The sequence below is a fragment of the Chrysochloris asiatica genome, unplaced genomic scaffold, assembly GCF_000296735.1.
Source record: "Chrysochloris asiatica unplaced genomic scaffold, ChrAsi1.0 scaffold00100, whole genome shotgun sequence".
NCBI lineage: Eukaryota > Metazoa > Chordata > Mammalia > Afrosoricida > Chrysochloridae > Chrysochloris > Chrysochloris asiatica.
The window spans coordinates 6,573,701-6,586,882 of record NW_006408618.1 but is presented as its reverse complement, the minus strand read 5'-3'; the positions used below and the strand labels follow the sequence as shown (position 1 = coordinate 6,586,882).

Sequence of the window (13,182 nt, the reverse complement as noted above, 5' to 3'; positions counted from 1 at the left end):
AAACTATCACATAATTCACAATAAAACATTAAAAAAACAAAACAAAAAGATAACACATTTTTTTTCACAAACTTTCTCAGAAAAGCCTCTTCATTGCAGGACAAAATGTAACTGATTTGTATAGAAGAAGCACTTGATGGCACTTAACAACAATAACCACTGTGATTTGAAGGCTATATTAGTTTATACCTGCACTTATTAGTTTATACCTGTATTTATTACCAATTCCCTTGATCTATTGTGCTTCTTATCCTTTAAATTACCAAATTGCATCATTTTATAACTACCAAAAGGGAAGACCATACTCAGCATTTCTCAAGCTGAGGGTACTGAAGAAAAAATTCATTCCTTGACTTGCGGTATTGAACGTTTCTGTTGGCTAAATATTGAGTGATGCACAAAACATCAAAAGAAGATGGAAGGGATACACAGAATCACTGTACCAAAAAGAAATGGTCAATGTTGAACCATTTCAAGAGGTAGCATATGCTGTAGATCTGATGATATTGAAGGGAAAAAAATCGAAGGTGCATTGAAGTCATTTGTAAAGAATAAGGCACCGGAAACTGTTGGAATACAAATTGGAATCTTTCAACAAAGTGATGCAGCACTGGAGTCACTAACTTATCTATGCCAAGAAATTTGGAAGAGAATTACCTGGCTAGCTGACTGGAATAGATCTGTGTTTGTGTCCATTCCAAAGAGTGGTATCCCAAAGGAATTTGGAAATCATCAGACAGTATCATTAATGTCCTAATCGAGTAAAATTTTACCAAACAATGCAAAAATGGCTGCAAGCATACATTGACAGAGAACTTCCAGAAATTCAAGCCCGATTCCTAAGAGGTTGTAGAATAAGGGATATCATTGCTGACATCAGATAGATCTTAGTTGAAAGCAGAGAATACCAGAAAGATGTTTGCCGGTGTGCTACTGACTACACAAAAGCTTTCAATTGTGTGGATCATGACAAGCTATGGAAAACATTGTGAAGTCTGAGTATTCCATAATTGTGCTTATGAAAAATCTGTACATAGACCAAGAGGCAGTTGTTTGAACAGAACAAAGGAACACTGAATGGATTTAAAATTAGCAGAGGTGTGCACCAGGTTGTATTTTTTCACCATATTTACTCATCTGTATGCTGAACAAACAAGAAGCTGAATTACATGCAGAAAAATGAGGCATCTGGATTGGAAGAAGTCTCATTAACAGCCTGTGATTTGCAGATGATGCAACCTTGCTTGCTGAAAAAAAATGAGGGCTTAAGATACTTAACTGATGAAGATCAAAGACCACAGCCTTCAATATGAGTTGTACCTCAGCATAAAATAAAAATCCTTACCACTGGACCCATAAAAATATCCATATCAGTGGAGAAAAGATTTAAGTTGTCAAAAACATCATTTTGCTCAGATCAACCATCAACACTCATGGAAACAACAGTCAAGAAATCAAACAATGTATTGCATTGGGTAACTCTGCTGCATAAAACTACTTAAAACTGTTGAAGAGCAAAGATATCAGTTTGAGTACTAAGATGCCCGACCCAAGCCATGGTATTTTCAGTAACGTCATATGAATGTGAAAGTTGGACAGTGAATAAGGAAGACCATAGAAGAATTGATGCATTTTAGTTATGGTGCTGGAGGAGAATATTGAAAGTACTATGGACTTCCAAAAGAACAAATAGATCGGTGTTGGAAGAAGTATAGCTGGAGTGCTTCTTGGAAACCAGAATGGTCAGTCTTTGTCTCTCATACATTGGACATATTGTCAGGAAAGATCAGTCACTGGAGAAGGATATCATTTTTGGTAGAGTGGAGGGTCAGAGCAAAACAGGAAGGCCCCCAACGTGATGGATTGGCACAGTGGCAGCATCATTGGGCTCAAATGTAGTAATGATTGTGAGGTTGGACAGTGTTTCTAGTCAGTTTTTTTTTAAGTTTTTATTGTGAACTGAATGATGTTTACATGGGCGAACATCGGCTTTATACTATCACTTCGTTGCAATGATTATAATCTGCTTTGTGTATCATCTTTCAACCATATTTGCATCCATTCCCAGTTTTGTGTTTTGTTCTGTTTTTTTTTTTTTGCGGAGGGTTTGGAGATGTACACAGAAACACTCAGGCATATATAATAATTTAAACAACCAAAGGGTACATTCTGCAAGCCTGCCTCCTGGCTGCCAGCACCCAGTCGCTGTCTTTTCATGAGTCCAGAGTACTCAGCTTCTCTGAATAGGGTCACACACTCTGCTTGTCTCTTCTTTGTTGATGGTCCTAGGTCCTCTGTTTCTGTACTGTAATATTAACTACTCCCTCATTTTTGTTAAAACACTTCTACCTTTACAGTTGTTACAGTCACAATTAGTCATGGTAACAGTTACTTATTATTGGATCATAAGAATCTCATCCTCATCTCTTTTTCACCAGAGCCGTCTAGACAAGAAGAAAACTATTCAGTAATGACTCATTTTCCCCTGTATACTGTTAAACTAAATTCCCTCTTGAAAACTTGTAAGCCAGTCGCTTTGTGCCTTTATTGTCCCCTCCTTTTAGGTAGCCAGTGGCTAAGTTGCACGTCTCTATCTACCCTCTATACAGGGGGGATAGGATTGATACTTGATGTGAATGCCCCTTCCCTCTCAGTTGGTATTTTGAGCTACTACATCCATAAGGAACTCTGGTAGCATAGTGGTTATGAATTGGGTTGTGAATCTCAAGGTTAGCGGTTCGAAACTATCAGCTGTTCTGCGAGAGAAAGATGAGGCTTTCTTCTATCGTAAAGGTGTACAGCCTCGGAAACCCTGTACAGGGTCATGATGAGTCGGAACCGACTCCATGGCACATCACCACCACCACCACCACATCCATAAGTATAGATCAAGTTCATCAAACTGTAGTAATTTATACTCGTTTCATTTATCAAAAATTGTTTATCTTCCTCTAGTCGAGTTCGATCAAGCCATCAAGGCTAATTCAAATGGGTACTATCTGCAAGTTTGAGTATTCTTGTGCATCTCCCCTCGCTAAGTATCAGCTGGATGCTTCACTCTCAGCTCTAGCCCTCTGTGGCTGTGTCCTTGTTCATGGGCTCAGGAATCCCCAGGTCTCACCACACTTTGGATCAACTGTCCTTCCTCTTTCTGTTATCTTCAGGTCATCACGAGTCTTTGGAGAATGGTTGAACTCAGCCCATTTCTTCATTGCTGCCTTTCCCCCTCTTCCACTCACCAATAGACCAATGTGGTCGCCATCAAGCTTACATGCTTGCTTATGTGTTCCCTTTGAGTTTCAGTCTTAGAGGGGTATTTGTCATGAAGGAACTTGATTGCTTGCCTTAATGGCTCCCTGGCAAACAACTTGCTTGTTCTTGTAATAGCCAATCATTCTGCCATTTTTGTCTCCTGACTCAGTGTCACTTAACAGCATCAACAACTGCCAAAATGCTAAGAATCATGGTCCAGCCAAGTTTGCATATTAACTTTAACTATGAGAGCTAGTGTTACTTTTGTGTGGCACCTCAGCATTCATAACTGCCAAATGTATGTTGTTAATGTGAAAAATACTTGGATAAATAAACTTTTCAGTATGGTTGTAAATTCAAAATGTTGGATTAGCAAATTACCAAGTAGGTGTAGTTTAAGTTTTTTGGGGGGGAAATAGCTTTCTTTGAAAACTGCCTATTGGCTAATGGGAGTACTAACTAGATACAACGAATACAATAAGTTTAAATGGATGTATAACGTTTTTTTATATTGGCTACATATGCTAAGTTTTTAAAGTAAAGTTCGAAATAATTTATCTTTTTAAATGCACAATAATAATTTTCTATTGTAGGAATCACATGCAGCCCAACTACAGATTCTTATGGAATTCCTCAAGGTTGCCAGAAGAAATAAAAGAGAGGTATATTATTTTGTGTGTTTACATAATGTTTCATTTATTATTGTCGATTATTTCCATTTTGTGAATTCATTTCAGGCTAAAAATAGGTAACATTTACACATTTATAGAACATTTGAATTTAAAGAGATTTTTTTAAAACTTATTTTTGGTCGATGATTTGGACAGTTTTCTCAATACAGTTGAATACAATAACTTATCTCTAAGCTCTAGAGAATAGAAAAGGAAATTATCAGACAATTGACCTTTCACCATTAAAAGAAAATTTTGGAACATTTAGATAGTAAAGTCTTAAGTACAGCAGGTTACTTTTTTTTTCCTTAAAAAAAAAAAGTATGTGGGTCAAAAACAAAGTCATAATTACCTACTTAGAATTTCTACAGTCTGAAGTTATAAAGGTTAGCTAAAAGGCAATATATTTTGACATTTTTATAGCTAGAAAGCTCCTGTTCATAGTTTTTAAATTGGTCAGTTATTTCACAATTGTTCAAAACATGGGAAATTCAAGCAGGCAAATTTTCTTCTTGTATAACATTCTAAAATAAGTGAAAGGTTTTCATCTTTAATTTTTTATAAATTTCTAATATTTTTTATTTTCTGAGTGGTCTCATTTGAATATTTTTTTCCTTACAAGAAGAAAAGAGAATAGCCATAAAACAGAATTATGTTCTGGGTTCTCAGTTATCTTTAGACCTTTTCAAAATAAAACAGTGATTTTTTAAAAAAGTTTTTATTGTGAACTGTGTGATGGTTTAAATGGGAGAACATTGGTTTTTCACTCATCGTTTCATTGAAATGATTACAGTCTCCTCTGTGCATCATCATTCAACAGTATTTACTTCCATTCCCTTTGTTTTTTGTTTTGTTTTTTTGAAGGAAGGATGTACACAAAACACTCAGGATTATATAATAATTTAGACATGTTAAACATTCTAATCATGCAGTGCCAGAACTTTGCATTATCTTAAGATAACATTTCCACTTCTTTTGATTATTATGTTTTATTTTCAGCCTTTTTCCTGACTTCATTTAGATTACATTTCTTGGGGTTACCCTAGTATTAAGGAGCTCTGGTAGTGTAGTGGCTACGAATCGGGCTGCTAAGCTCAAGGTTGGCAGTTTGAAACTACCAGCTCTTCCACGGGAGAAAGATGAGACTTTCTGGTCCTGTAAAGATTTGCAGCCTTGGAAACCCTGTGCTGACTTGGAAACATTATGAGTCAGAACCGACTCCACAGTGCTTAACAACAACAACACAACCCTAAATAATTGTTATATGATTTTTCATTGAAATTTTTCTTAACGGTTGTTAACAGTTCTGTTATATTTATCAGCAACAACAGCATTATATCCATTATAAGTTTAAAACTCCTTTGTATCTTATTTATTTGTTTTGACTAGGGAGACGGTAGTGTCCAGTCGTTTATTTGTCTGGATGCTCTGTTACACAGTACTTCTTAGACTTCTATTGTGGGAATCACCTGTTTCTCTTGGAAAAATGCAAGTTCTGATTCAGTGGCCCTGTGTTGAACCTTGATATTTTGAGTATTTAGCAAGCCCCTGGTTATATTGATGCTTCGGAACACCCTTGCACTAGTAAGACTGGAGAATTTTATAGTCTTTGGAAATAAAGTTATTTAAGTTACACATTCACTCTTACTGTTTTTTTTTTAATGTAGAAAAGTCTCTGGAAAAGTGCTAACTGTTACTATTCTGTATACACGCTTCCTTTGTTTTAAATAAAATGTGTGAAATAGTGTTTAATAGTTTTACATATTTCTTTTTACCTTAGACTTGCACTCATTAAGAGTGAGACTTTTGTTCATAGGAAAGCAACTGATAATGAGTATAAATTAATTAATGAAGTGAGCATTCTAAGCATGAGGCTACCTGGGATTGATTGAAATATCCAGGTCTTTATCGGTATCCTGAAATACTTAATACTTAGTTACTGAGATTCTTTGATTATTAATCACTGTTTCTCTAGCGGTCCACTGATGCCAACAACAAATTAATTGGATTTGAAATTGTCTCAGGTCATAAGTATATAGTATACAACTGTAAAAATCTGTGAAGGGTGTCAGATTGTTACCCTACTAGCCAGGTAACAAGTTATTATCCTTCTACAGTTTTATAGATGCTGGCAGAGGACAGGAGACTCCCATGTCAGAGATAAAGGACATTGTTCATAGGGTACAACTGACAGCATCAATTCTGCTGGTACTTGCATCAGTTCTTCCTGTTGCTCAAGTCTCAAGAGGGTGCTGTGGGCATGGGTGGATTCAAATGCATAGCTGAGGAATCCTGTGCTTAGGAACTTCTGATCTTTTAAAGAGGGCTGCTAGCAAACCTGTCCAAAATAATGCCTGTTGTTCTTATTATACACTGTCCTAGTGTGGTGCTGTAGGATTAGCACTGGGCTGCTAACTATAAGGACATTGATTCAAACCCACCAGCTGTTTATTCCATTGAAACTATACAGGGTTGCTGTGAGTCAGAACTGACTCATGGTGCTTAACAACAACATTTCTATTATACTGGTCAGAAAAAAAATCTCTGCTCTCTGTCTTGCCAGGCTGTTCACTGTATAAACACCCTTGAAAAGATAATCCAGAACAAAAATCATCACATGATGTGCAGAAACATAAGAGATTACTGTCAGTAGAGAATCGTTTCCTAACAATAACTCTACCTCATCATCTGTCTTCTCTCTGACAGGGTGGCTGGTGGCCTCTACGCATGCTTTCTTGTATGATACTGCCATTGATCACGTAGTATTAGCATTTGTCTATTTTTGTTATTGAACTTCTGGGTGAATTGTGCTTTATTATTTACAGTTTAACTGAGTGACTATAGTATAATCTTTTGGTTTGCTCCTTGAATCATATTATAGTACAACATTTCACCAAGAAACATACTGCTTCCAAATACTTCTGAATGTTGGTGCCTCTTGCATATATACTAATATTGTCCTTAATATGTTTTGGGTTTCCTGTTTGGTAGCATACTGGGTTATGAGTTGGACTGCTAACTACAAAGTCAGCAGTTCGAATCTGCCAGCTGCTCTGCGGTAGAAAGATGAGGTTTTCTGCTCCCGTAAAGATTTACAGCCTCGGTAACTCCATACAGCATTGCTATGAGTCGCAATCCACTACATAGCACGTAACCAACAACCATCACCATGATCATTTGAGATTGTGTTGAATAGTTTTAATTACACAAGGTACTCTGAGCAGCCTGGTGAACAAAATTTTAAGTATATGCAGCATTTTTCCTCTTACGCTGATAAAGTTTCGTAATTTATGATTTGAATTGTTTACAGTAGTGATTTATAATGTATAATAGGCTTTAGTTTAGAAAATACATCTCGTTAATGCTTAATGCTTTGCTGAAATCAGAATGAAATGAGTGGTATATCTTCTTGTATATATTATAGTCTGTTTGCATACTTTATAATGGTAAAGTGAACATAATTATTAAAGATACTTAAAATGCATGTAATTGTTAAAGATCCTATCTGTATAATAGTGTATGCTTCTTTTCATTAAAGTAAAATACAGAATGTACAGGAGGCAGAGTGTTACTTTTGAATTTGTTCACCTAGGTGTAGCATGCAAACTTTGAAATTAACTTTGTGAATTCCTGTTATTATTAAGTACTGTTGAGTTGGTTATGACTCATAGCGACCCTGTATATGGTTTCTGAAGGAGCTCTGGTAGCCTAGTGGTTACAAGTTGTGCTGCTAACCTCAAGGTCAGCAGTTCGAAACTACCAGCTGTTTTGTAGGAGTTGGCCAGGGCCACAGTCATCTAAAAATTTGACTGCAGTCAGTACCCTTCCAGGCTCATTCATGGTTATTGGGTGGAGTTAACATTTGTTGCTGCATGGACCTCTCCATATTATAGGCCACAACATGGCGTGTGGTATCCCTCAGAGTGACGGCGTGAGAAAGCAAAAGAAGGCATTAAGGACAGAAATTACAGACTTTTTGTAATTTAGTCTTAAAAGTGAAGATGTCAACCCTATAACCATTTTGTTTATTAGAATTAAATCATTAGGACTAGCTCACCTCAAAAAAGGAGTTTCACAGAGCGTGAATACTAGGAGGTAGGGATCACTGGAAACCATCTGACAGCCTGTCTACCATGCCGTTTAGCAGTGCTGGTGGTAAATGGTTTAAAATTTAAAAAGTTGTGTGACAAGGTTGTATTCTTTCACCGTACTTATTCAGCCTGCATGCTGAGCAAATAATCCGCGAAGCTGGGTTCTATGAAGAAAAACATGGCGTCAGGATTGGAGGAAGACTCATTAACAACCTGCGATATACAGATGATACAACCTTGCTTGCTGAAAGTGAAGAGGACTTAAAACATTTACTGATGAAGATCAAAGAGCACAGCCTTTGGTATGGATTACATCTCAATGTCAAGAAAACAAAAAGTCTCACCACTAGACCAATAAACAACATTCTTATCAACAGAGAAAAGATTGAAGTTGTCAAGGACTTCATTCTTCTTGGATCAACTATCAACACTCAAGGAAGCAGCAGTCAAGAAATCAAAAGACGTATTGCATTAGGCAAATATGCTGCACAAGACCATTTTAAGGTGTTGAAGAGCAAAAGATGTCAGCTTGAGGACTAAGGTGCGCCTGACCCAAGCCGTGGTATTTTCAATAACCTCATATGCATGTGAAAGCTGGACAGTGAATAAGGAAGACCATAGAAGAATCGATGCTTTTGAGTTACGGTGTTGGAAGAGAATATTGAAAGTGCTATGGGCTTCCGAAAGAACCAGTAAATCTGTTTGGGAGAAGTGCAGCCAGAGTGAGTGTTCCTTGGAGGCCAACATGGCCACACTTCGTCTCTCATACTTAGGACATATTGTCAGGAGGGACCAGTCACTGGAGAAGGATGCCATGTTTGGTATGGTGGAGGGTCAGAGAAATAAAAGACCCCCAACGAGATGGATTGGCCAAGTGGCAGCATCAATGGACTCAAGCATGGCAACAGTAGTGAGGTTGGCCCAGGGTTGGGCAGTGTTTCATTCTTATGTGCATAAGGTTGCTATGGGTCGATATCGACTTGGTGGCACCTTAAAACAACAACAACAGTGGTTAAGTGGTTGGCTGCTAATTGAAAGGTTGGTGGTTTGAACCCACCAGCCATGTTGTGGTAGAAAGATGTAGCACTCTGCTTCTGTGATGATCACAGCTTTGGAAACTCTTATGTGACAATTCAACCTTGTTTTATAGGGTCTCTATGAATCGGAATGGACTACACACCAAGGAAGTGCCTTGCCATTTAATAAATATGTATTTAAATGAACATGTTAGTCTTCTGTCATGAACAAAGTGGGTTTGGGTTTCATGTAAAAGCAGTATTTTCTTATATTACATATGATTTAATTTTGAAATAATGCTCTTGAGTATTTTAGTACCTGTTTCTATTTACTGTTATAGGGACATTTAAGCTGAGTTTTGGTGTACTTTCAGTTTTGTTTGGAATTTTAATAAATGGAAATTTAAAAAAAATTAATATGAACTGAAATACAGAGAAAATTATATGAAACAAATTTACTGTGTAAAGAATTATAGTAGAGTGACTGTCCATGTAACCACTATCTTAATTAAAAAATGAATATTGTTTTAGGACTCCCAAAGTCCTCTGCTTATCCCTTCCAGATAACATCTTCATTCTTTGCCCATTAGGTAGTCAGCATTCTGATAATTTTCACAATAATATTCTTACTTTGCTACCCAAATATTTATACATCTCTCCTTTTTTTTTGGCTTAATGTTAAGATACACCCACATTTATATTGTTGTAGTTATATTAATTTTTGTTTCTGTATAGTATTCCATTATATGATTATACCCCGTCTTTATTATTGATAGACATTTGGCTTGTTTTCAATTTTGGATTATTTGCAAACAGTGCAAATGTTTTATATGTGTTTTGTTGTTGTTTAGTGCTGTTGATTTGTTTCTGATTCATAATAGGATGTCCAAGTAGTGGCTCGTGAGTTCAAACCACTGACCTTGTAGTGAGCAGTTCAGTGCTTATACTAAGTCCTCACACCAGGACTCCTTACATGCATATCCAGGTTTATATTAGCATGCATATCAGATTATGTGTCTAGAATTGGAACTGATGAGTCCTAGTGGGATAAGCACTGAACTGCAAACATCAAGGTCAGCAATTCAAGCCCACCAGCACTCCTCAGCGACCTCATACAAGGTTGATAAGAGTTGGAATGGACTTGACACACTTACCATCAGGATGATATGTATGTCTTCTAATTTGATAATTTCAAACTTTTCCTAAGCAGTTATTCTATTACTCCTACTGGAATTCTAAGTGTAACTACTGCACTGTACTCTGTGTCCTTAGATTTTTTTCTAGTTTAGAAAATCTTGGCTCTATATCTCTTTCTCATTGTGGTTTTAATTTGCATTTCTTTGATGAATAATGAAGTTGCGTAGTAGGTGCTATGTTTATTGGCCATTTGGGAATACTTTTTTATGTAGTACCTATTTGAGACTTTTTTTTTCTACTTGGTGGATTTTGTTGATTTATTAATGATTTGTTGTTTATATTTTAGATCTAACTCCTGCAAATATTTTCCCCTTTTATAAATTAATGCCTTTTTTGTCAAGTTAAGACATCTTAGCCACCTGAGGCATAAAGATACTTTCCTATACTATCTACTAGAATCTTTATTCTTTTCCTTCACATTTTGATCTAGGACCTACTCAGGAATTTATTTTTGTGTATAATATGAGGTATAAGGATCTTTTCATATGGTTATTCAGTTGTGCAGGCATCCTTTTTAAAAAAGAAATCTCTCCTTTTCCTATTGTTCAGAAGGGTTGTCTTTGTTGTACATGAATTTACCATATACATGTGGGTCTATTTCTAGCTCTCATTTGTTTCACTGGTCTATTTTTTCTGTTGTTGTATTACAACATTGTATTATATACTAAAGCTTTAAGTTACTATTCTTTTGGATAGTCTTGGCTACCAATGGATCTTTGTTTTTACAGAAACTTTAGACTCAGCTGCTACATTTCCACAGTAAATTAGCTTTTTACTCAGATTACTCTGACTCTTCAGACCAATTTGAGAGAATATATCTTTATAATACTAAGTCTTCTAATTCAAGAGCATGATGCTATATCTCTCTATATATGTTTAGATTTTAAAAGATGTTCCTTAATTTTTAAAAAATACTTTTCTGCTTATCCTTCTTATACGTCTTAATTTTAGATTTATTATTAGGTCTTCAGTAATTTTTCATGCTGTTATAAATGCTATCGATGTTTTCATTTTAATTTCATATTATTTGTTGTTGGTATAGAGAAATACAGTTGACTTTTTTTTTTCTTGTATGTAGCAACCTTGATAAATTCTTGTTAGAACGATTTATTTGTAGATTCATTTATGTTTTCTGTATACACATCACCATCTGCAAATAATATCAGTTTAGATTCTTAAACCTTTATGATCCTTATATCTTTTATTTATTTTTCTTGTCTTACTCTGCTGGCTAGGATTTCCGGTACAATGATGAATAGAAGTGGTCATAGCGGGGCATCCTAGTCTTGATGCTGATCTCAAAGGGAAAGCTTTCGACGTGTCATCATTAGGTATGATGTTTTCTGTAGGTTTTTTGCAGGTACATTTTATTAATCACAGAAGTAAATTATTTTTCCTGGTTTCCTAAGAGGATTAAAAAAATAATTATTGCGAATAAAGATTCTCCAAAAGTTTTGTACATGTGAAATGAGTTTTTTTTTTTTTTTCATTCAATTATAGTGAATAATTACTTTGGTTTAAAATGATAAAGTCAATTGGCTTTGCATCTAGATCGACTAACCATCTGATTTGTTCAGTAGTGTCCTAGGGTTAGCACTGTTTCTGAAATCTCTATTGGCATGGTTGGTCGCCATGCTTGCATCCTTGTGTAAAAGAAACGTGATCATGATATAGTATCCTCTTTTTCTGTATTGCTAGGTTTGGTTTGCTAATATTTTGTTAAGGACTTCTGCATCTGTGTTTTTGAGTGAGATTGTCATAAACTTTTCCCCCTTGCACTGATCTTGTCACGCTTTGTTATAAAAGCTATACTAGCTTTTTCAAATGAGTTGTAGAACATACCCTAACTTTCTCTTCCCTGGAAGTTTTTGTAGTCATCATGGTTGGATGTGTAAAGATCTTTCTAGAGATGTTATCTGAACCTGTGCTTTATTTTCAGAAATTTTTAATTCAGTTACTTGAACCGTTATATATGCTTATTCAGATTTTTGTTTTTGTCATTACTTTGTTGTTGTTAAGTGCCATTGAGTCCATTTTGATCTACATCAACCCTGTATAGAGTTTCCATGGAATGGGTTTGGACCACTGATCTTGTCGTTAATAGCCCATTGCTTATCCTACAGTGCCACACCAGGACTTTTTACTTTATATAATTTTCTAGGATTTGTCTATCTCAACCAGCCCCTTAAACCTTTAATTCCTTTGAGGTTTTCATAGTGATGTCTTGTTTTTCATTCTTTGACCCTACTTACTGCTTTGTAAATTTTTCTTTGTTGATCAATTCTTGCTAGTGATGAATCAATTTTATGAGTCTTAACTTGCAGCCAGCTTTTGATTCAGTTTTCCTCTCTATAGTTTGTTTCTTTTCTATTTTATTAATTTATGTTCTTTATTATTTCCTTTCTTTTTTTACTTTACACTTTGTTTTGTTTTAATTTGTGAATTTTAATATATAATATATATTGTTGTTAGGTGCCGTCGAATCGGTACCGACTCATAGCGACTCTCTGCATAGCAGAACGAAACACTGACTGGTCCAACGCCAACCCCACAATCATTGCTATACTGGAGCCCATTGCTGCTGCCACTGCGCCAAGCCATCTTGTTGGGAGTCTTTCTCTTTTTCGCTAAACCTCCACTTTACCAAGCATGATGTCCTCCTTTAGGAACTGAAGTATACTGAAGTATATGGAGTCTGGGTGGCCACTGTGACTTCTAAGGAGCATTCTGGTTGTACTTACAACACAGATCTGTTTGTTCTTTTGGCAGTCTATGGTACTTTTAATATTTTTCTCCAACATCATAACTCAAATATATCAATTCTTCTAGTTTTTTTTATTCATTGTCTAACTTTCACACATATATGCATATGAGACGATAGAAAATGCCATGGCTTGGGTCAGGTACAGCTTATTCCTGAAATTGGGTGAAAAAAGTCTGAATTGTAATTATATT

At 35.8% G+C, this 13,182-nt stretch overlaps 1 protein-coding gene across 3 annotated transcripts in view; it reads left to right on the top strand.

Moving 5' to 3' along the window:
- Positions 1 to 13,182, top strand: part of RFWD2 (ring finger and WD repeat domain 2, E3 ubiquitin protein ligase) — a 265,833-nt gene that overhangs the window by 65,648 nt on the left and 187,003 nt on the right. For all 3 annotated transcript variants that reach the window (XM_006867072.1, XM_006867071.1, XM_006867070.1), the window contains one exon: positions 3,846 to 3,914. In XM_006867072.1, coding sequence (XP_006867134.1) covers positions 3,846 to 3,914 — 69 coding nt within the window. The remainder of the gene's footprint in view (positions 1 to 3,845; positions 3,915 to 13,182) is intronic.